General features: G+C 32.4%; 1 protein-coding gene across 1 annotated transcript; it reads left to right on the top strand.

Moving 5' to 3' along the window:
• The first annotated feature begins 7,397 nt into the window (after positions 1-7,397).
• LOC139511994 (uncharacterized) lies at positions 7,398-25,466 on the top strand. The gene is made up of 4 exons (XM_071299283.1): positions 7,398-7,881; positions 22,399-22,578; positions 23,664-23,947; positions 24,701-25,466. Exons 1-4 carry the CDS (start codon positions 7,402-7,404, stop codon positions 25,218-25,220), a joined length of 1,464 nt encoding a protein of 487 aa, XP_071155384.1. The 5' UTR covers positions 7,398-7,401; the 3' UTR covers positions 25,221-25,466.
• The last annotated feature ends 778 nt before the right edge of the window (positions 25,467-26,244 follow it).

The following is a 26,244-nucleotide window of genomic DNA, read 5'->3' as shown; positions in this document are numbered from 1 at the left end:
TGAGCTTGGGTCATTGTTTTATTGACGAATACCTCCTTTCTCCTTATAATAATATTGAACCATTGTCATAACAACGTGGACAACCGCAATACTTTTGTTGATAATACTACAAAGGACTGGAACTTAATACACAGAAGATTTGTCAACAAACAAAGGCAGATCATTAGGAGATATTGTAATGGGCGGAGTATTTTGATTAATTAATTACAACATTACGTATGCGAGGTGAAATTATCCCTATCGGATATGTCACCTAACAATTAAAAGGTCAAGATCAAGATGTTACTTGTAATCCTCGAACCATACCGCATCAAAGGATTGGACGAAAAACATTAAGATACAGACAACATGCGACTACCATATAAGTTATAAAAGTCCACAAGACGAAGGAGGCCGAGTGATGACAATAGACGTATTTACACTTGTATGCAAATTTGTCCGCCATTACGTAAAGTCAGACAATTTCCCGTAAATTTTGCGAACACAATTGGACAAATTTGACGTCAAAAGTTTATTCAGAGTAGATCTTAGGTCATTCGGGGACAAAATTCAGCTAAAAACCAAAAGTGTAAATACGTTTATAGTTCACTGCGGCCCATAAGCTTAAGTCCTGGGAAAATAACTGGGAATGTACATTAGAATCCAGCAGCCTGTTTAAAGCAATATTGCACTACATCTTATATTATGTGGAATGATTACAATGTTTTATTTTTATTAGGACCATTTGATTAAAAGTGGGCTATTAAGGAGACATCAAAAATGTACCTCCTATTTCATGAATATTTTTTTCATCTAGAGTTCAAAAAATATTCCACGTATTCAACAACTGAAAATGCTAAAGGAAATTTGTTCTTATCTGCGGTATTTTCTAAGTTGCTGATGGGGTAACAAAAAACGATTAGGACCAATTTGCTGGTTCTTGCAGAGAAAATTAAATAGGTCGTTGTTCTTGGAAAAGAAAGTTGACACAAATCAAAACAATAGACACCATGGTGTTATGTAAAAAGTTTCAAAGCTGGTTAAAAAACAAAGAACTATATTATCACAAAACGAGACAATATACATATCATAATCTTGGCCACTGTACTGTTACCCACAACACCAACAACAACAACAACAATTAACGTATAGCTATTTTAATGTGAATTTATCATCTTAAAACAAAGGAAGACGTTTCTTTCAAAAATCAAGGTAATGTAAATTTAATTTATTTTGGTGAATAACCTTTTGGATAGCAAAAATAAGTAGAATACTCCAGGACAATATCCTCAAATATTTACTTTTAATAAATGACAGGAAAGAACTCCAGAACATCAAACAATAAAATAGTGTGAAATATTACACGAATGAGCTGGTACGTTTATTCTAGTAACGATTAATTGTCACAATTTCAAAAGTGGAAACTAGGGATCATCAAATTAAAATATCTGCTAAACTTTTATCTCCGGTAGGGTCTACCAGTATCTCCGAAAGGGTCTACCAGTATCTCCGTCCGTGACTAGTACAACAAGAAATCATATGCGTCTTCTTCATCTTCCAGCGAGTCCTGTAATGACTCCAGTGAGTCTAGAAGACCAAGATCGCGTTCTTTCCGGCATTTCTTCTTGCATTTACTATTTTTTTTCCAACATTTATCAACACACTTCTGTACCTTTTTAATGCTGTTGTTGTTAATTTTACACTCTCTTTGGCATACTGATGTTTTATTATCGCAGCGCCCTCTGCAGGTCTGTTGGGCGTTAGTTAGGATGAGCACCACCGCTAGGATCAGAACAACCAACACCACTTTGGTCTGCAAAAAACAACAATATTTCTAAGCAAGAACGACAAATGAATATAACCATTGTTATATGTGAGGGTCTGGTGGGTGTTGATTGAGAATCGAATGCTTCTTTTTGTAAATTAATTGGGGTGTAAACGCATTGACCAAAGTACATTGCATATGAAGCGCTTTCGCTAAATTCTAAAGAATGTGGACACGGTCACTGCTTTTACAACCCTATAGAATTACTAAAAGAAGCATTCTATACTTATAATTACATTTGTTTTGGCTAGGATCATGAAAACACGATTTCTATCAAGTTTTTCTATATTTACCTGTGCACTGCATTGTGGAAGTTCGTGTCATTATGAATGTTACATTTCATGTTGAAATGGAGGTTAATTTCAGAATGATGCGAAAAAGTGTTAGCCAATCAAAATAACGTATTGTAATGAAACGTACATGTCATGTAATTATATAATATAAAATAATTATCAAAACGTACAGAATTAAGGGCAAAAAATATAAAGAATCACGAGAGAAAAATTGACTGAAAAATTAAAGAATTAAGAAAGAAGGGAGTCCAATCCACACCTTCATATATAGATGATACATTATATGAAATCATTTCAAATCAAATATCTTGCCCCATTTAGAGCATTTCGCAAAAATGCAATCTAACATACACACTGATTATTTATAATTACAAATGAGCATAGACACAATGATAGAGGTGCTTGGAAAAGCGGCATAACATAAACATGTGTAATTTATAGTCGGACGGGAGAAAATCAAAACAAGACCACAATAAAAAGAGAGATACTAAGCTTGTTTGTTTTGTTCGTTTAAAATTTGTGTTTCATTATTTGGCAATCACACCTCATCTTCTTATACTATCCATACAATAGTTGCCTGTTAATATTGTTACATATATATAAAAATATAAGAAGGTGTGGTATGAGTGCCAATGAGACAACTCTCCATTTATGTCCAATCTTATTCCGTCAAAATTGGTGAAAAAAAGAAGGCTTTCCATAAATGGTACTTCATTTTTGCCTATATGTTGATATTATTGTAGTGTCGGGTGCTGCATTTACAAAGTTACTAAATATTAAGAGGCTTACCTGCATGTTTCTTCTGTTAAATGTTAAATTAATAATGAGATACATGTAAGCGACACTTATTTATATTCAAGAAAACATAGCTGCACGCTCCATTAAAATCAATTATGACAATGTACACATACACGTATCTTTTTATCATCTCCTCACCGTTTGTATTAGGATTTTTATTTCGAAATGATTTGGCCTATAGCATCACTGAAGTGACATTAATTGTCACTTTTAAATGAGCATCTGCTGTATTAAAATTGGTACCGTTTAGGGATTTTTTTATGAACTTATTTATCTTTATTATTAAACCTAAGGGCAATAAATTTCGATTGCCATATGTGCTGCGATACATATGTATCTACATGTAATCTCTAGTCTTTAATATTTTAACACCAACGCATCTATGATGACGTCGTGATACGAACCCAAAGGCTAGTTACAGTGTACATGTACATTAATAAATATCCGATAGAACATATGGTATTTTTTAAAGTCCTACCCGTTTTATTTTACAAAAACAAGCAGTCAGTACATTTAAAAAGCAATCCGTTCAAAAGTCATGAAATTGTACAATAAAAATGTATAATCCGTATTTGCAACGACCAACTGCCAAATATAGCCAAAGTGTTCCGATTATCTTTTTAATAAGCTACAGAATAGTACAATATGACATCTGTATAATGGTAGCACAGAAAACTGGAAGCAAGATTTAATTGTTTTTATATTCTTCTTAAATTGATATTAAAGTTCACTTTTTTATGAGGGGGATTCTAGAACCATAAGTAAAGTTCTCTAAAAAAAATGTAAATATCGAATACTGTTTATGAAAAAAATAAAGATACGTTCTGCTTTCTTCTCATGGTCCAGCGACATTATATGTATTGAAATAGGAAGGCTAACGCATAACTTTTTTTATGATGTGTTTATTCATTAAATTTTAATTCGTTTTGTAGAATGATATAGTCTTTTGAAATCTCAATGTGTTTTTATTGTATATAGTCTGAAAAAGTTAAACAAATAGCCATTACGGAAGTGCATATGTTGGGATGCTTAAGTTGCATATGCCAAGTATACATTGTTCTCATGATCTGAGATGCTATTATTTTTAAGTTCATTCGTCTCATGAAATGGGAAGCTGTAATCATCCAAGCGCGTTTTTCTCATGTTTTATGTAGCTGATATCTACTAAGACATTCTTCTCATGACAATACTTCTATATCACATTCAGAAAAAGACAATCTGATTAATCGCAAAATTGCGAATTATTTCAAATCGCTGGATCATGATCTAGTGAGTCGGGGCCTCAAAAAGGTTAAAACACTGAGATGTACAGGCATTTAGTTACTAACTTTATAGAACATATTATAGGTGTCTACTGTAAGTAGCTACTATCAAACTAACTTAAGCAGAAAACTTGCTACCGCATAGCAAGCTATATAAAGCCCCGAAATGACAACGACAAAACAATTTAAACGAGAAAATTTTAAAAAAAAAATCGTAAGGGTTCCACGGAACCCAGTGTCTCGCCTACTTTTGCTGTTAATCGCAGGCTCAACAAAAATGAGGAAAAACATCAATAAAAATTTCCCTCTCGATACTGTCTTTTGATTGAAAGAAGCTTCCAAGTTTGGTAAAAAAAATCCAGGATAGTTTATGAATCTAATAAATGTTTTATAAACTTTAACTGCAGACTGTATGTAATGTTTCCTTGCAGAAAAACTAAGTCCATTTATAAGTAAAATACGGAAAAAGTGATTTTTTTTTTTACAAAATTTACATCTGAATAATATCTTATGATCAGAAACAAGCTTTTGTCTAAGTTTGGTAGAAATCCAGGATAGTTTAAGAACATTATAAAAATTTTAAAAACTTAAACCACAGAGTGAATGTTTTGTTTCTGGCAAAAAAAACTAAGTCCATTTATAAGTAAAATACGGAAAAGTGGAAAATTATTTTCACAAAATGTTCTTCTTGATACTATCTTATGATCATAAACAAGCTTCTGTCCAAGTTTGGTACAAATCAAGGATAGTTTATGAAAGTTGTTAAAATTTTAAAAAACTTTAACCACAGAGTGAATTAATGTTTCCTCGCAGAAAAACTAAGTCCATTTATAAGTAAAATACGGAAAAAATGGAATTTTATTTTTACAAAATTTACTTCTGGATACTTTCTTATGATCATAAACAAGCTTCTGTCCAAGTTTGGTAGAAATTCAGTATAGTTCAAGAAAGTTATTAAAATTTCAAAAACTTTAACCACAGAGTGAATATTTGTGGACGCCGCCGCCGACGACGACGACGGAATGTAGGATCGCTTAGTCTCGCTTTTTCGACTAAAGTCGAAGGCTCGACAAAAACGGTCTCATTTACGTATACAAAAAATAATCAGAAAACAAATATGATATACAGCAACAAAGGCAACCGTTTGGGGTGGGTGGGGGTAATGTCTCACAATTTAACTCACTTTTGTAGAAACATTATTTTTAAGAGTGGAAGATTGCGAAAATGAAGACAGGTTATTGGAGTACTACGACACATTCTAATGCAACAACGTTAGTAACGTTCATTTGATTGGATAACGTCACTTTCTTACATGGCATCAATTGACAATTGATGCTATGGGACGAACGCGCAAGCGCAGACGGCATATGACAGATTTTAAATACATGTTTTAACGTTGTTTTCTGTCAGTTTGATTAGAATGGAGATAACAATATTGTATTTTAAGCTCCGACGGCATCAATTTGGGATTTGATGGTCGCAAATACCCGTTTCCTGTCTCCGCTAACGCGTTGCCAGTAAACTTAATTTGCGACCATCAAATCCACAATTGATGCCGTCGGAGCTTAAAATACAATACAGTTATCTCCTAAATGGTCAATTTAGTTGTTTGATTATTCTAATGGGCTATGTTGATTCTAAGCTATGAGTTGATGAAAAATAAAAAAGACAGTAGTTTATCGGTTTCAAATCATATTGCTTTTATATTATAGCTTCTGTTAACTCTTTGTAAAGTTCACACATCAGCTAATGACAACTGTATAGTGTGAACATGCACGTAAACGTTACGTACCAGTGAAGACATGAAACACAATTCGATGCAGCAAACGGACCGAAGGTATGTTACTGTTGAGAAATTTAAAGTTGAGGATTGAAAGATCACGGCTATCATAAATTCTAGTTTGAAATTATCCATCTATGTCAATCTCTATTTTCGTTTAAGAATATTTTTTTTCAGTTCCCGATTGAAATCATTCGTTTCAAACAAATGTTATCATATATAAATATGCAAATGTGTATGAAATCACTATTTACTATATCATGTATATATCCAATTCCTTTATATAAAATAACGCATAATCAGATAAACTACATTTATGTTTTTTTGGCTTAAGTTGCAGAAACAATGCTTACATTTTCTTAATCTCGTAAATTTTTCTAGGTTGTTTACGTAAATAGTTGAAGCAACAACACGAGACCATGTCAAGCGTTTTCTGTTAAACGTGTCAATAGATATTTAAAAAGTTTTAAATGTGTATCTTAAAATTTAATACTGTGTAAATAAGCAAATTATATACTAGTAACCTTCAATTAAAATCCAAATAATTTTTTTTTATATTATACCAATCGAGCAATATCGATTGAAAAGGAATAACGTGATATAGCATTCAAATCGACATAATGATATAATTGCTTTGTCAAATTAAGCAGGATGTTTAAAATACTTCCTGTATAGCGTTACCAATACAAACAAGAGTAAAGCGAATCTGTATTGTGCATTCTTTTGGAATCGAAAGCAAAACCGATGAAGAGGTAACCATAAGTGTAACTTTTTATGTATTTTATTTTAATTTCATATACAAATTCATAATGCCATTTTATGTTTATTTAATTCTGTGTGAAATACTCTAAACGCATATTTTCATTTAAAACTAGATCTACAATCATAAAAAAGGGTCGAAAGATACCAAAGGAACATTCAAACTCATTAGTCTAAAACTGACAATGACTTTGCAAAAGACGATTAAAAGACTCAGTCAGTATACCAAACACAACAGCCGATCAACATGAGCACTACAATGATCGATCTGATATTATATGAGGTGAAAGGGGTATTCAAATCTCAAGTGAAAAAGAAACAACGCCATGCCAAACAATAAATACAGCGAAAAGACAAAAAGACAAAAACACGAAACACACTGTATCAATAACGATGATCACTACGGTATGATATTACACTAGATTCAATTATTCCGCTGATCTTAAGACAATGAAACATTTATAAACATTTCTATCATTTCCATATTAGCAAGTTCATCCTTGGAATTGTATATATCACGTTCGATCTATAAAAAGTTAATCTACAAAAAAATCTTGTTTCGTCCTTAAATTATTGATCTAATCCGAATGCAGTTTATTAGGTAGTTGCATGTTAAAGTATCTCATGTCAGCCTCTAGTTTGAAAACATTCTCCATGTTGTTCTTCATATAATACTATCAGCATTTATGATTTCCAGATTCTAGAATGTCTGATACATATTTAAATGATATAAAAGAAAATGAATCAGATGAAGGTTTAAATGATTTCTTCTACTTTCTGGAAGGACACGGAATTGTTGATTTAACGAATGGAATGAGAATAAGAACAAAACCAGAACTTTCAGAAAACTTAAAATGTTTTAAAGCTGAAAGATGGAAAGCTGAAGAAAGGAATATGTATTTAAATGAGTTAAGCTTCCCTTCTGGTTTCAAGCTTGTAACCGATATCTATAAAATATCAATCAAATTAGAGAAAAGTGGTTTAGAAGAGGCAAGCGATCCCTCGGAAAGGAAACGTTTAGGGAAAAAACAATGTTTGTTTTCACTTCGGGATAGTTATAAAGAATATTGTCATTTCCAAGTTTCAGTGGACGACACATATATTAAAGACAGTGATATAAACAATTACTGGGCATTAATTGAGAATGGTGAAAATAAGTGGAAAAAAATACCCGCGAGGATAACGGTAAATAAGTTATTGAGGATATTTTTTGATTTTTTTTTTAAGACATATAAACGTTTTATTCCTAAATATTTCCTGTATACAATTACCTTAGTCGTCCAGGAACAGGCTAAGGGTCCCTGTTTACAAAATGAACCATCTATCCAGGGGAAATAGAAGGCAATTAAAATGTAGTCCACCTTTTACCTTGGATTTACAATTAGTGTAAAAAATATATCCATATAATATTAGAAGCATCTAACAGTTCTATACTTTAATTTCAAATTAGTAAGTAAATAATAAGATACTAACACAAAAGATGTGCATTTACTACAATAAACATGATAGGCTAATACATTTTGATCGTGTTTTTTTTTATGTTTGTATAAATTGATAAAATCGATATTCTTATACGATAAACTATAAAAAAAAATGTACTTTGACTCTAGCTTATACTATAATTACTGTCTAAATTTTCATTATAACCGACCCCAATTTTGTCTTATCAATGATGTCAACGCCTTTCAAAAGAAGAACAAATTTTAGATTATTTTTCAAGTTTTGTTTCCAGATTTTATAAATATCTTGCGGTTCTTTAGGGGTTTTGTCAAATTTTATTGAATTCCTAATTTTCCATAGTGTCCATTTAAAATATATGATAATTTTGTTTAAAAAATTATCATATTTTTAAATTAATTCTCTCGTAATTTTACCTAATAGAATGTCCTTTTCAACAAAAGGATTATTTATTCCTGTTTGATTTGAAAAGTATTTCTTGGAGATTTTTTAAAATTAACTGTGATGTACTACAACTGAAAAATAAGTGTTGCAGGGTTTCTATATCACTGTCATTTTGGAAAAATGTGGCATTTTCCATTTGATATCTTCATTTTTTTTAATCTTTCTTCAGTATATAAAATATTGTGCATGGATCTCCATTGAAATTCTTTTACTTTATTTTCAATTTTCAAATGTTTTAATCCCGACCATATATTTTCCCAAGGTCTATTTGTTCCAAATATTTCCTCCCACTTAATTTGACATTTTCGAGATACATCTTTATTTAAAATCGTACGAATATATTTGAGTTTTAACTTTGATGGTTTGATTGTTTGGTTGTTTAAGTTAGTGATCTCAAGGTCATTTGATATCTTTAATTTATTTTCATGATGCAAATTCTGGTTTCCGCAAGATTTCAAAATTTGCACGAAATCTTTAGGAATTGCCTGTTTAATTTTTGAAATATCGCGAAATACAATTTCTCCTATCAATCAGCCTGCTACAAACTTAATTACAGCTAATAAAATCTGTAGTTTCTGAATTCCAAATGTCCTGGATAGTTGTGATATCGCTTTTCAAAAAAGAAGAGATGAACAATGGTTTATTTTTGAAACGAATAGAAGAGTTTCAAAATAGAATGAAATTCAAAACAGTGTGGCTGTGGCCATTGATTGACACATTAAATTCATCCATTGACTGAGAACAATTTAGGTGAACGTTTGTATGTAACGACCACTGCTCACTATGTTCTTTTTAAAGACCCTTAAACTATGGGGTCACCAAAGGTTCTCAACACCTTAATAAAGTAATTCGAAAAACTAATCAGAAATAATACGATGTTTTGATTTATATCAATTATATAAATCAAAACATAAAGGTTATTCCTGATTAATTTTTTGAATTATTTTATAATTAAAGGCGTTAAGAAACCTTTGGTGAACCCACAGTTTAAATGTCTATCGTAGGTACGTCCTGAACAGTGGTCGTTACAGACAAACATTCATGAAAATTGTCCCAGTCACTGGATGAAATTAATGTGTCAATCAATGGCCACAGCCACACTGTTTTGAATTTCATTCTATCCTCGTATTTAAAATATCACTTTTATTTGAAGGTGTATCAACATTTTAAATGAATCCTGACCACGTATTTATAATTTTCTGATAAACCTGTGGTAGTTGGTTCATATCTAAACCATTTAAACTTAAACATTTACATACTAAAAAGGCATCATAATATTTGTCATCAAATTTCCGAAGCCAATACTTACCGATCGCATTCCAGCTTTCCAATGGCTCCTGAATTAAACGATAAACAAGTTTTGTTTGTTTACTTTTTATAAACGTATCTATACTTACCATTCCCATCCCCCTTTTATTTCAGTCAAACAGCAGACATTTCGATCTACCTGATTCACTTTTCCGTCCCATATAAAGTTCCAAATTATATTATTTAGCTTTTTAGTATACTTATCCGGAATTCCTCGTATTTCGATCTCGTAAGAACAGAGAGAAAGTATCATATTTTTTACTATAAGTGTTTTACCTTTAAATGTAAGCTTCCTACTTTTCCATAGGTGTATACAATTTTTAACTTTATCTATTATTTTTCTCCAAATATCATCGTCATTTATTTCATAAACATGACACACCCCTAATGTTTTAACATTGCCTGTAATCCATTTGATTTTATCAAATTTAAATCGTTTTCTTTTAGAAGCCCCTAATAGTAAGCCTTTTGTTTTGTCATAGTTTATTCTAGAACCCGAAGTTTTTCGTATAAGGACAAAATTTTGAAAGTATTTTCTACAGATTTTTCATTTTTATTAAATACTTGGGTGTCCTCTGCAAACATACATAATTTGGTTTCTATAAAGTTCCCTCCCTCTCCTGGTAATTTTAATCCTTCTATTTTAATGTTACCCCTAATTGCACATGCCATGGGTTCAGCCTGTATGATATACAAGAGAGGCGCTATTGGACACCTTTGCCTAGCGGAGCGAGTAATCGAAAAGTACCTTGATACAAACCCATTGGTTTTAATACATGTAGTAGCATTGTATAATAGCATTTTTATCCATGCTCTAAATTTCCCGCCAAATTCAAATTTCTCTTATACAAAATCTATCCATCCCCATTCAACCATATCAAACGCTTTTTGGTCCTTTTTGTTGATCCAAAAAATAACATAGTTCCTTCTTCATCTTCGTTGTCAATATATTCTATAATGTCCTTAATAATCGGATTCGGTTAGCCTCGCTTATATTTCGACCTTTAACAAACCCCTTCTGATCGATGTGAATAATTTTAGGCAATACTATCTTAAGTCTTTCAGATAGAATCTTTGCAATAATTTTATAATCACAATTTTGTAAAGTTAGTGGTCTCCAATTTTTTATATTTTCCCTTTCTCCTCCTTTATGAAGCAAGGTTAAGACCCCCTTATGTTGAGAGTTACTCAATATAGTACCATTAAAACTTTCTTGTAGTAAACTAAAGAAATCGTCTTTTATTATATCCCAGTAAAAAAACATAAAATTCTGATATTGTACCATCTTCGCAAGGTGATTAGTTCTGTTTGAGTAATTTTAGTACCTTTTCTACTTCACAGGTATTTATATCTCTATCTACACTGTGTCTAAACCACACAGGCAAAAATTGCTCGGACTCGATGGTGTCTAACATCCGGCACAATGACGGAACATCAATAGACAAAAGAAAGGTAGGTTTCTCCTTATTTTTTTTTTTTATTTTTTTTTATGATATCGAAGAATATATATACATATACAACTATTTTCTATTGTGAGAGGCAATATTTTCTACAACCGTTCTATATTTACGGAGAAATAAGTAAAAATGCATATCAAAATGACGAATTGAGTGAACCTTGCCTCGAAATTGTTTATTTTCTCGTTAAATTGTCCACATTGTACGGAAAGAAATGTACGGGAAGATAGATACTGACACGGAGATTGCAAATTTAGTAATTATGAGCATCTCAATATTTGTATTTCTGTTTGTGGAACGAAAGAAAAGGGTCATGTCAAATTTAAATAAACCGGTTTCGTCAATGTTGTTTACTACACAATCACCCGGTTTCGTCTATATATATCACCCGGTGTTTTTTTTTTTAAAAAACAATTTATGAAAAGCAACGTTGACACGGATCTGAACATTGTCTTTCGAGAATTTGAATATATATTTATTGTATTTATATAGTAAACTTGGCGTGTTATAAATCTATTTTAAACGGGCAATAATCATAAATAGGTTTTGAGATACATCGCAATAAGTGACCCCCCCCCCCCTTTTGTTTTACCAAAAAAAATTCAATCACTCTAAACCAAAATTTTAAACATCATCAAAAAGTAAACAGAAGTTTGAAAGATTTATATAACTAAGAAGTGTGTAAAGTTTGATGCAGTTATAATACTTCGTTTTTGAGATATGGCGCGACATGTTAAAAAAACCCACATTCCTGTTTCACTTACATTTCCTGTAACTCAAAAAGATTTAATTTGATTTTCACTAAAAGGTTTACAGATTGTTTGACCATTATAAGAAATAACTATGTTAAATTTTAAGAAAATAAGATAAGCTGTCCTCAAGTTACGGTGCGACATGTTTATGCTGGACAGACGGATAGACGGATAGATAGACGGACGGACGGACCGAATGACTAATAGATGGAGGAACGGACGGATGGAAGGACGGACTGACGGACAGGTGGGCGGACAGACTGACAGACGGATGTATACAATAATACGTCCTGTCAAAATTGTGACGGGCGTGTAAAAACGCAAAGAAATGAAAAATAAACTCGTAATTAAAGGTCAATAAGTTTTATTAGGATATCGGCCAAGTCGACTTATTTGTATATTTTGTCTTCCTTATCATTTTTGCGATATAACTTTTATATATATTTGAAAAAATTTTATAGAAATCGATAAAATGAACTTGAAATTCGTAACTTATCTCATAAAGTGTATACCGAATTAAAATATTGTAAGAAATAAGAAAACAGTGACATCCGCGAAATCGGATTATGTGAGTTGGATTATGTTTATTATAAACAAGAAATAAATCGTTAGATCTGTGTACCATACTTGTATATGTTCCAGTCAAACCTTTTAACTTTTGACATATGCAGCTTTATACAAATAGTTCAAAACGCTGTAAAGAATCACTATGTCTCGGTTGTTTAAAAATATCAAGGAGAATGTTTATAATAAACATAATCCAACTCACATAATCCGATTTCCCGGGTGTCCCTGTTTTCTCATTTCTTACAATATTTTAATTCGGTATACACTAAGTGGCGAATCTAGAAGACGTATAGGTTGCACGCCCCCGACCCCACCTTCGGTTGCCAAAACTATATTGATTCGTGTATTTAACGATTTTGTAAAGCAAAAAATAATCAAAATATTGTTCGACTCGCCACGCTCAGCGGTATGTAAAAACTGTTCGAATTACGTCATCTTTAAAATAAACTGAATCCGTCTGTCCGTATATATTGTCAAAATATATTGACCAACGTCAGTGTATGATCATCACAACACAATGGCGACAGTACAGACCCGGCTTCATTTTTAGTAATGTTAACAAAATAATTATTATTGAATTTTGTCGATGACCTGAGACTATTATACTAATTTGTACATAGCAGTATAGTTACAATTAGTGCTAAATACATTTTATTTCAATGCATGGTAGTTGTCATCCTACATTCCATTGGAGGATCCCGGGGAGGGGGTGTTCCGGGGTTGGAACCCCCCTTTTTTGGCCGATCAATGCATTTGATTGGGGCATATAGTTGGACCCCTCCCTTGTCCTGGATTGGGAACACCCCTGTTTAAAATGGCTGAATCCGCCCCTGCATTCATTTTCTATGTCGATTATGCATGCATATACATTTCTCTTATTATCAACGCTTATCCTTAAGAAGATTTATTTTTAACGATGATAGAAAAGATTACATACATAGAATGATTAGATTACTTATAACGGTGCCCATCCTTTTGTGCAAAAAAATCACATATCAATTGTGTGTTTCGATTTTTTAAGACCGTAAACTTTAATTTCAAGTTTTAAAATGTTCATCATATTTTCCCATAACTCATATAGAAAACGCATATTTAGAGATCTCAAACTGCTGTTTAAAAATTTCGGAATGCAAAGTAAAATTAAAATATTTGTGTTCTATAAGAGTAGGAATTCAAGTGTTTGCTTATTATTTATTTGAATCTGAGACTCATATAAATAATAAGCCGTTGTCCGGTGAAAGAACTTGTTTTCCAACGACCCACAAAACTCCTTTTCAACGCTGAAGTTAAATAATCAATTATAATAATGTAATGCGATTATGATTTTTTTTTTATTTGACCAAACCGGGTTATGCATTGTGAAATCTATGACGAAACCAGGTGGTAAACATTTCACGAAACCGGCCAGTTCCATTTTGACATGACCCATTTCTTTCGTTCCATACACAGAGATACAAGTATTGAGATGCTCATAATGACTAGTTTTGCAATCTCCGTGTCAGTATCTATCTTCCCGTACATTTCTTTCCGTACAATGTGAACAATTTAACGAGAAATTAAACAATTTCGAGGCAAGGTTCACTCAATTCGTCATTTTGCCATGCATTTTGACTTATTTCTCCGTTAATATAGAACGGTTGTAGAAAATATTGCATCTCACAATAGAAAATAGTTGTATATGTATATATATTCTTCGATATCGTAAAAAAAAATAAAAAAATAAGGAGAAACCTACCTTTCTTTAGTCTATTGATGTTCCGTCATTGTGCCGGATGTTAGATACCATCGAGTCCGAGCAATTTTTGCCGGTGTGGTTTAGACACAGTGATCTAACATTTCTTTATCTTTCTTACTTACCTTATCTATCATAAACTGATATAAGTTTTTCGTCTGCTGTTTTGTCCCAGCCTTCAGTTGCAAAAAGTTAAGTATAAAATTTTACTTGTTCATTTAAGATAGAATCAATGTCACATTTATACTCACCGTTTTCTGTTTTTACACGTTGCCATAACTTTCTTCTTTTCTAAATTAAAAAAGTTTTGGTCGACTTCTTCCCGTCTTCGGCCCATTTATTTCGTGATCTAATTTTTGCGGAGACTGTTTTGTTAGTATAGTATTCCTTAATTTTATTTTCTATTTCTAAAATTTTGTCACATGATTTATTTGAATCGTTCAATTCAGTGAAGTTTCAATTTTTCAAGCTGTTTTTCTAAAGCTATGACATTATTTTGTTTTGATAAAAGGTTTAGTTTTTGACTAATTTCTATGGTCAAAAATTTAATTTTTGATTTTGTTACATCCCACCACTCTTATGAATGCTATTAAATCGGTTCTTACTTTTTTAACTCAATTTTCCCAAAACGTTTTAAATGCATTTGAAAATTCAACTGTCTTAATTGTATTTAGATTCATGATCCACATTTCCGGTCCTCTTTCAATATCATATAATTTTATTTTTGAAGTAACTATGTCATGATCACTAAATGGAATGTGATTATACGTGTGTTTAAAATTTTGCAGCTAAGAGAGTTCGTACAAAAAGTATAATCTATTCGTGATTTTGAATTGCCTCTTTGAAAACTATACCGTCTATTTGTTGGAAATTTAGATCGCCATATATCATCTAAATCAAAATTCAATAGGAGACTTTTCAACTCGTTTAAGCCTGTATCATCATTTTGATGTGAAGGGGACTTATCTAGTTTTCTATCTAACGCACAATTAAAATCTCCTAAGTAGATATTATAATGATCTATGCCATCATCTGAATACAAGTCTTTTTTAGAGCTTTTCAGGTTTTAAAAAAAAAGTTTCATTTCCGAACCCTTTTTTGGGGTGTACAAATTAGATATATGGTAAACCGCTGTGTTAGTTTTAAATTCACCAATTTGCATTCTACTGTTATCATCAATCATTGAGACATTAAAACTAAGCGTAAAATCTTTTTTTGATAAAATCCCCACACCTCTCAATTCGTTTGTACCACAATTCCAGAAACTTTCACCACCCCATATTCTTTCCATTCTTTGTTCCAAAGCCAAGTTTGGTCCTGTGTACAATGTGTTTCTTGTAAACAAACAAGATCTATGTTTTGTGAAACAATACAATTAAAAACTAATGCACGGTTTTTAATATTTCTTAATCCATTTACGTTTATTGATGCTATTTTTATACTCATTTTATTAATTTGAAAAAGGTGTTTTTGTTTACTTCTGATGTAACGTTTAATGACACATGATGATCTTTTAAATTAATTTTGTTCCCAAACAATAGACTTTTTACTTCATGAAAAGTAATTACCTTTACGTAAACTTTAACACATATAATATACACACTAAATATAACATATAATGTGTTTACATTACCGTATTTGGTTAAACATAACAGTCTAATATAAATATTGAGTGATTTGTCTTTATACTGCTCATCTTTCTTGAAACAGTTATTTTTATACATATGATATATGAAATAAAAACTACAGTCTACAATCACTAGAAACAATATACAGATATGATGTATGAAAGTAGTGGACATATTTACAAAATTTAAAAAATGCATGTATTTTTTTTCTATTTTTTGTTTTTTTTCCAATTAACATTATAAAGTTTGATTTTGACATATTTTGAGTTAAGCTATTTTAGGTTCAGTATTGGACCGCTTGCTCATTCTATCCGCAGAGGTAAATGTTGTTGTTCCATCGCTTCTCTCACGTTTAGCTAGTTTAGCTTGGTGTGTGTAGCTGTTGTACGCAAGGTTTTGGAGAGTATACGAAATCACTGAGTTTTCTATTTATGTTTTGTGCACCTTCAGTTTTTATGTGCACCCCGCTGTTATCAGCTTTGTCAAACATAGATCTAATGATTGTGCATTTTTATAAAACAGTTTATCCAAATCAATATAACCTACCTTGTCTTCGCGAGCTCACAATTTTCGTATAAACTTGTTTACATTTGTAGCCGATTGGTTTAGTCTGTTTATTTGCGCACTGTTACCTTTGCGTGGTAAGATGCTGCAAAGACCAACATGAGACTCTGGATAGGCGGATTTCACTTGCGCCACTGCTTTTGTCACAAGTAAATTTATTTTGTCACTGTCATCCTTATGTTTACCTATGTCATTGGTCCCGAGACAAATAGCTACTCGATCTACTTTGTGACTGTCTGTTTTCTGAACAGCAAGATCTAGACTTTGTGTAAAACATTCAACATTTGCACCTGATTTTGAAGCATTTATTAAATTGTCATCCGTTTCAACGAGTCTAGTGCAATTGGATGCGCCAATAAGGACATTTACAGTAGCAATAGTGTCATTTTCCCCACTTTCGGAAAAAGTATCATTATCACAAACTGAATGTGAATCTGAGTGTGCGTCACTTTTAGGTTCTTGTCTACCCTCAATTATTTCCGGACCGTGTTTATCATATTCATGATTTTCTTGGTCTTGCTTGAAACTCTCACAGTCTCGTCTCGGATGCCCTTTTATGTTGCAGTAAGAGCAATAATGTTCATTCGGGCAAGCATTAGCTAAATGACCAATATCAGCACAGTTATAGCACCTTCGCTCATTCATAATTTTTGGACGATCTTTACATTGATATGAGGAATGACCGATCAATTTACAATGATATCATGGTGTGCGGTTAACTTATTGTCAGCAAATAAGCGCACTTCAAAGCGACCTAGACTAGTTCTGAGAGGAAGAACAAGCTCACAGTTCAAAATATCGACATACCGTGCCCCATTTTCTATATCTGTCCCTTTTATATAATCTCTTTTGACAGAGCCGGGAACAAATTGACCAAATCTAAGTATTGTGCAACTATATAGCGATCGTCAAGTTCGTATGGAGCGTCTTTTATGGTAACGTGTGTTATTGATTTTTCTACATCAAAAAGTTAACTGACCGGTTTCTAATTACTGTTATACCATTTACTACCAACTTATCTTTTGACTCTATATCTTTCAGAGACACAATACATTCTTCTTCTGTAATTTGTATAGATCTTTATACTTTACATGTTTATTAACCACCACCAGAGGGCGTGTCATGATGTATGTACAACTTCCTAGGTCAAAGGTCAAGGTAAAAAAACTTTGGTTTCAGTTGACAACCCTGTGTCCTGTGGTGAAGATCGTGTCCGCTTTATATCTTGAGAACCGTTATGATTTCAAAGTTTATACTTGACATGTATATGAACCAACACCAGAGGGTGTGTCATAATTTATGAACGACTTCCTAGCGCAAAGTTCAAGGTCAAAAACTTTGGTTTCAGTTGACAACCCCATGTCCTATGGTAAAGATTGTGTCCGCTCTATATCTTGAAAACCGTTATCATTTTAAAGTTCATACCTGAAATGTATATAAACCAATATCAGAGGGTATGTCATAATTTATGTACAACTTCATAGGTCAAAGGTCAAGGTCAAAAACTTTGGTTTCAGTTGACAACCCCATGTCCTATGGTAAAGATCGTGTCCGCTCTATATCTTGAGAACCGTTATCATTTCAAAGTTTATACTTGACATGTATATAAACCAACACCAAAGGGTGTGTCATAATTTATGTGCAACTTCCTAGGTCAAAGGTCAAGGTCAAAAACTTTGGTTTCAGTTGACAACCCCATGTCCTATGGTAAAGATGGTGTCCGCTCTATATCTTGAGAACCGTTATCATTCCAAAGTTTATACTTGACATGTTTATAAACCAACACCAAAGGGTGTGTCATGATTTATGTACAACTTCCTAGGTCAAAGGTCAAGGTCAAAAACTTTGGTTTCAGTTGACAAACCAATGTCCTATGGTAAAGATACAATTTTTTAATGCACATTATTCACAGCGGGGCCAACAGAGATGGCTCCCATCTCAATGTTTGTTTACTTATTTCCGTTAAAATTTCATCGTGTTTTATCCCTTTGAAACCTTTGGTGTAAAAATGTATGGATAATTGTCTGCTTACCCTCGACATTTTTTAGTGAGTTGAATTCAGGATGTCACAACAGGACACATAAACAAAGTCAAATTATACATATAATGTGCAAAAAGTCATTATCTTTGTTTTCTAAATCCTTTTGAAGAACAAATATATGAAAATCTTGAAAAAATTAACACCAGAAATAACCAATATAAGGAGTTTAAATTAATTTTCCGTTGCTCAAAAACTCACACGTCCATTTACAAAGGGACATCACTCTATCTCTAGATATTGAGGTAATTTAAGTTTTTAAAGCTTTCAAATATTTTACAATAAATTTCAATGATATGTAAAACTTTTGAAATGTTAAGAAATGATTGCAATGATACGATTTCATTTTTTATTACCAATTTCTCATTTTTCAACAGTAGCATACCCTCTGCAAATACAATTACATACTTTATTTGTTTTTCACAGTTTGATTAAGAAGAAATCCCGACATAGTTAGATTTTACAACTAATTACACAATTCTATATCAATATTCTTCTTATTGTTTTAAAATACATCAAATAACCACATAACAAACTTATCTTAGTATTGACGACTTCAAGTCTAAACCTCCCGATTGCACTTGTGCTAGTTCCCAATTCACATATAATCCGGCTGGCCACGTTATTACCGGTATTGTTGATAACACTTCCCTACGAAATGTGTTATCGAAAGGTCCAAAATATCGTGAGCCAAAATCCATCAATTGGAACTACAACTTTAAAAATTTGATGGGTTCAGTCGAGGATTATGCCAGTCAATGGGCTAAGCGTCAGAAGGAAGACGTAGACTCTCTTTTCGAATGGATTAAGGCAGGGAGGTCGTTAATACAAATCAGAATTAAGAAACTGAATGGATCTATCAATGCCCATGCTACGTCAATCTTTAAAGACCCTAATGTTGCAAAGCACTTATCCTACCTTCATGACAAATGTGTTGTTGTCTTCGCAGATAAAGCCCCAAACGACATCGTTGTTGTGTGTAAAACTCATTACATTAACTGCTTGATAAACGAATTAGGTATTGACAATTCACTTGGAAACCTAATATATACCCTCACGACACATACCAAAGAGGAAATCCTGGATAAACATAGGTCTGTTCTATGTTCCTTTGGAATTTCAACCAAAGATGATGAACTGGATCTTCCATTACTGTATTGGATACCAAAACTGCCGATAAGTGTCCTTACAAACAACGGTAAATTGCTGGGTCTTCCAAGTGCTCCACGAAACCTCTTTCTTAATTATAAACATGTATTTTATCAAAAATCAAAGACGGGCTTCAAAGTTATTTCTAGAGGTGGCGCGAATCAGATGTGGATACTTAAAAATTCCAAAGACCTTTTAGAGTATATACAATCTAACTCTCTTTCATCTTGTAATAGTATTAAAACATTTGACTTTTCTACACTTTATACAAGTATTCCACATTCTAAACTAAAAGACAAATTAAAAGAGTTGGTATTGCTTTGTTTCATTAAAAAGAATGGCCAACGAAGATACAAGTATCTTGTCTTAGGAAGGGAAAAATCCTTCTTTGTAAAGGATCTCTCTGATTCAAACAAAAAATTCTCTGAAACTGACATTATCAAGATGCTTGATTTCTTGATTGACAACATATTTGTTACGTTTGGAGGATGTGTTTTTCAACAGACTATCGGCATTCCAATGGGAACGAATTGTGCACCTCTTCTCGCCGACTTGTTTCTTTATTATTATGAGGCTGAATTCATACAGGAACTTCTTAGGAAGAAAGATAAGAAGTTAGCAATATCCTTTAACTCTACTTTCCGCTATATAGATGATGTTCTTTCACTAAATAATTCAAAATTTGGTGACTATGTCGAATGCATCTATCAAATTGAACTAGAGATAAAGGATACAACAGATACAGTTAAGTCGGCCTCATATCTTGACTTACATCTAGAAATTGACAATGAGGGTCGATTGAACACAAAACTTTACGACAAAAGAGATGATTTCAGCTTTCCATTTGTGAACTTTCCATTTCTAAGTAGCAACATTCCAGCAGCACCTGCATACGGTGTATATATCTCCCAATTGATACGATATTCCTGTGCTTGCATTTCCTATCATGATTTTCTTGATAAAGGGTTGTTGCTCACAAGGAACCTATTACATCAAGAGTTCCAAATGGTGAAGTTGAAATAATCTCTTCGTAAATTTTACGGACGCCATCACGAGTTGGTTGACCGTTATGGAATAACCGTTTCACAAATGATATCGGATATGTTCCTTACATCGTAATAACAATCCCCTTCCCTTTCATAAATGTTACCTACCGAATTAGACTATTTATCGTATGTGTTATCTCATAAGCAACACGACGGGTGCCACATGTGGAGCAGGATCTGCTTACCCTTCCGGAGCACTTGAGATAACCCCTAGTTTTTGGTGGTGTTCGTGTTGTTTATTCTTTAGTTTTCTATGTTGTGTCATGTGTACTATTGTTTGTCTGCTTGTCCTTTTCATTTTTAGCCATGGCGTTGTCAGTTTGTTTTCGATTTATGTGTTTGACTGTCCCTCTGGTATCTTTCGTCCCTCTTTTATCCAATAGATTCATCTTTTTTTAAATTCACCTGTGACGTCACTTATAGTGGCGTTGATACATTCGTGTGACACACAGTTGGAAATTACATTTTGCTGTTTTTGTGTATTAACGTGAATTCATTTTAGGTGTTCGTTGTTATTCTATGATTAACAGGTCGAAAGTTATGAATATATTATTTATTTCTCTGTCCTGAGTGTACTTGCATTTATTTGTAGTGTTGTCACTTTAGTGACATTTTTAACATTGCTATTAACAGCGCGAGGTTTAACTAGAGAGTTGTCTCATTGGCACTCACACCACATCTTCCTATATCTATAAAACCAGGTTCATCTCACTTTTATTCTTGAAATTACCTGTACCAAATCAGGAATATGGTAGTTGTTATCAAACAGTTCTTTTCTATGTTAGTTGCATTTGCGTTTGTTTTTGTTGCACTACAGTTTCTGTTGTTTCGTTGTTTTTTCCTTTTTTCCTTTTTAATGTTCCGTTGTTTTCTCTCAATCGATTTAAGACTTTTTAACATGATATACCACTGTTGTCCTTTTTTTTTTGGTTTTATTACAACCTTGATAAAATTAATTAAATCGTCTGTTCCATGCTCCAGCTGTATTCTCCTTGTATGACACCAGGACGTCATGACTTCAAACTATGTGCCTATTGTTCTTTATTCCAATTGTATGTTTAAAGGGGGGGGATTAAAAAAAACAATAATAGTATTAGAATGCAAATAACCACTTCAACACCTATACGAAGAAAAAAATTCGCAAAATCCTCAATCCATGTCAGCATAATGAATGTTATAATAATCAATAAATTTCCTCTGTTAAATGGGTAGCAATATAATATATTGTATTCATTACTCTCAATTTTGTAACTCATAGTTTTATGTGAAAGAGATGCGAAAGATAACAAAAGGACTTAAAATTCCTATGTCGAAAAAAATCTGTTAACTCCATGACAATAGCAACCCGTGAAAAAAAATAAAATTCAAACAACAGTATACAAAACCCAACATAGAAAACTAAATACAGAGCGGTATTCAGTATATTTGTTTTAAATAATTGTCAATAAACTACTATATTATATAACGGTTAACTGTGATTTTGGCAGGAGATACTTTTATACTCGGTAATGACCCAAAACCATATATGATAGTTAGATGGTATTATATCATATTTTCAGTTTGATTTTATTGAATTCGCTTGTCGTCGACTTAACAGTTTTCTGATTGTGTCTAGTCCAAAGAAGATTAAACATGTCGTTCATCCGGATGGATCAACAACAAACACCGGCAAAGAAAATGGTATGACTGTCAAATTTGAAAAGGGTTGCGTTAATCAAGAACATACATTGGAATATACGGTATGTATAAATATGTATCAAAAAATAAGTTTTACGACAAAATGATCGTACTGAGTAGCGCTAATTAATTGCTCACTTATAAATGTAATCTTTCTGCTTTTGTAGATTTATTATTAATATGACTTATTGAACTATTCTACAAGGCTCCTGCAAATTATTCAAAATGTAAATATAATTGAGATTTGTTTTACTGTTTAATTTGGTCTCTTTGATAACGCTGCGTTCTGAAGGACGCATGATGTTTCCACACGCAAAACATATCAACTACTGATATTGCCAACGTTCTAATGTATTAACCCATCGCTTAGAATGTGATGTGATGCATATTTTCACTCTCATTTCTTAAAAGAATTAGCTTACTTTATTCTACTAGTAATCAATGGTTATTAGTGTTAAAGTACTTGGTATTTGTTTCGGCCTTCCAACTAGAATGAAATTCAAAACAGTGTGGCTGTGGCCATTGATTGACACATTACTAGTAAATTCATCCATTGACTGGGACAATTTACGTGAACGTTTGTCTGTAACGATCACTGTTCACGACGTACCTACGATAGACATTAAAACTGGGGGGTTACCAAAGGTTTCTTAACGCTTTTAATTATAAAATAATTCGAAAAAATAATCAGGAATAACCTTTATGTTTTGATTTATATAATTGATATAAATCAAAACATCGTGTTATTTCTGATTAATTTTTCGAATTACTTTATTAAGGTGTTGAGAACCTTTTGTGACCCCATAGTTTAAGTGTCTTTAAAAAGTACATAGTGAGCAGTGGTCGTTACATACAAACGTTCACCTAAATTGTCCCAGTCAATGGATGAATTTAATGTGTCAAGTTATCAAAGGTACCAGTTTTGAAATTCATTCAATATTACTGTTTTCGCTCTTTTTGTTTGAATTGTTTGTAAAGATACAAGGGAAAACATTTACAAAATCCTTAATCAGTAGGATACGACTGAATATAGAATGAAATTCAAAACAGTGATTAAGGATTTTGTAAATGTTTTCCCTTGTATCTTTACAAACAATTCAGCCACACTGTTTTGAATTTCATTCTAAAGTATCTACATGCCTTTCAGGTACAAAGACCAAGTGGAAAATACGTATACAATGATTCGAATTCAACAACACAAGTAAAAGCTGTAAGCCATAAAATAACCTTAGATTATAAGAAGGTGAAATTAAAAAGGTCAATAAATATATCTACAAGACTTGACAATGACACAAATGAAACTGGAGACTCAGATTCAACCGACGATTCCAATGTTCAAATGATACTATTCAAGCAGGGCAAACTCACCATTCAGAACCCAACACGTCTCACTACTGGAGAGTATACTGGACAAATAATAGATTCGGAAGAGTAAGTACTATCTAGAAATCCTCATTATTTAAGAAAATCAGCCGACGATTCCAATGTTCAAATGAAACTATTCAAGCAGGGCAAACTCACCATTCAGAACCCAACACGTCTCACTACTGGAGAGTATACTGGACAAATAATAGATTCGGAAGAATAAGTACTATCTAGAAATCCTCATTATTTAAGAAAAGTATTTGATTTTCCCCGTAGTCTTTTACATATGAGTTTTTTCTTCTCTAAAATGAACAATGCGCTAAAATGTCCTCCACCTGACGGCTGGACCCTATTTTTGACATTTTAACCTATTATGTCTACTTGTTTTGTTCACAGATCTTTGTCAATATAATAGAATTTTATGCGAAGGAGGACATTTTAGTGCATTGACAGTGTGCCATAATCTTAATCTCTGTAAAAACAAACAAATATAAGCCAATAAAGAAAAATAAAATGCATATAGACGAAGCCCATTAGCAATATTATAGAGAAGAATACAAAAATGTACCATAGTACAATAGTACAATTACCTGATGTATAAGAACCAGACCACGTCAAATGGATATCACCAAAAAAAACCTATTAAACAGTTAAAGTAATAATTACCTAAAATTGGGCGTATATATTTTGTTAACCAAAATATCAGATCATCTACCTATTGTTGAATACTTAGTCGCACTTTTAACATACTTGTACAATATTTTTTCTTTTTGTCATTTTTGTATAAATTGTTTTTAAGACTTAATTTTTTTTCATTAGAAGCGTACTGTTTGCAAGAATCAAACGACATAAAAATCTTACAGCTGAATTATCAGAGGAGCTGGAACTATTTTATGGTAACAGAATGCTTTGCAACATTTTGCTGTTCTTCGAAAAGAAACATGGGAAAACCATCCACCTGATCACAGCATGTTGTTTGAAACAACATGCGGAGTTTATATGTGAAGAGCATCAAAAAGATGGGAAAGTTAGGGTTTTTGCTTCAAAAGATTTGTTCTTTCCTCCTCATCAGAGAATTCGAATTCGCCCAGATGGATGTTTAAGACCGATAACGACAATAGAAGGTCCTCAACACTCTTTTTTGTATTTCATGTATATGGCAAAAGACAATTTTACATCCTTCTCAGTGGAGTTCTGGGGTTCATTAGGAAATGCGATGAATGCTGTCGTAGAATTTTCTGCTGATAATCAGAAACGAGGTGCACTCGAGAAGGCAGATTTCAACATAAATAATATCTTGGTTCCAAGATATTTTCATAGAGCTAACACTATGATATGAAATAATTATTGATTCGTAATGTTGATTATTTCATCAGTATGATATTTTGATACACTTAATTGTAACAGTGGAAAATATGCTTTGTTTTACCCTTAGCGGTAACTTTGATGCTCATTTTGTAGCGTTTATGCGGTTCAAATTTCAAAACTTAGTGATATATAATATATTCAAGGGGTGACAAGAAAGTCTTTGTTATAACTTCATTTATAAGTTGTAAGCATCAGATTTCAAGGAACTAACTTGTTTCCATGTGTATTAAAGGATTTTAAATATTTTCTTAGTCTTGACAACAGTTTCCCTCGCTCCAATAATCATCAAAGAGTTCAAAAAGATGACAAATAACGCAGGTCTTCTATGAAAATGCCATCTTAATATGTATTGTCATCGAGGACAATAACTATTGTAATATATAATTCTCAAATCTGTGAATTTGTTTTACCTATGGTAAGTTTTTGTGTTATGCTACTAGCTTACCAAACAATACACTAGGTGTGATATATTTGGTTCTAAAAAAAACAGTTAATCTCACGTTTTCCTATTAAAAAAAGCCTGCATCAATTTGAGGAAATTAATACACTTAATTTCTATCAAAATAATCAATCAGTGTTGCTGCGAATGTAAAAAAATAAATTCAGATTTGTTGTGGTCATAAACACCTAACGACATCAAGCGGATAACACACGGTCTTAAATAACAGACGAGTGTGTATGAAATATGCAAAGCTAAAATGGGCACTAAAGACCAGAACAGATTTTAAGATTTCAAGATTAAATATACGTCACTGTTTGTGGTGTCCAGTGTTGCCGTTAAAGGAATATGTCCTTTGGTATTATCCATGCTTACATGTTGAAATGTACTATTATATTATGCATTTATGCATTTCTCTGCGCCGAGTGTTCTTGTTTATAATATATTCCTGTCACGTACTTTTGTGATTTTAGAGATAATTTTGTAATATTGCAATATAAGTGGGAGGTTTTGCTTGCCATAAAACCGGTTTCAAGTCACCAATTTTTCTTAAAAT

The sequence above is a fragment of the Mytilus edulis genome, chromosome 2, assembly GCF_963676685.1.
Source record: "Mytilus edulis chromosome 2, xbMytEdul2.2, whole genome shotgun sequence".
In the NCBI taxonomy this organism is placed as follows: Eukaryota; Metazoa; Mollusca; class Bivalvia; order Mytilida; family Mytilidae; genus Mytilus; species Mytilus edulis.
This window is presented reverse-complemented; position numbering and strand designations above follow the sequence as displayed.

Bases quoted from the DNA above. Each gene is read 5' to 3' on its own strand.
- LOC139511994 (XM_071299283.1), top strand. From the start codon at position 7,402: ATGTCTGATACATATTTAAATGATATAAAAGAAAATGAATCAGATGAA. The intron at 7,882-22,398 runs GTAAATAAGTTA...TCATATTTTCAG, and splicing joins AAATACCCGCGAGGATAACG to TTTGATTTTATTGAATTCGC. The intron at 23,948-24,700 runs GTAAGTACTATC...TTTTTTCATTAG, and splicing joins CAAATAATAGATTCGGAAGA to AAGCGTACTGTTTGCAAGAA.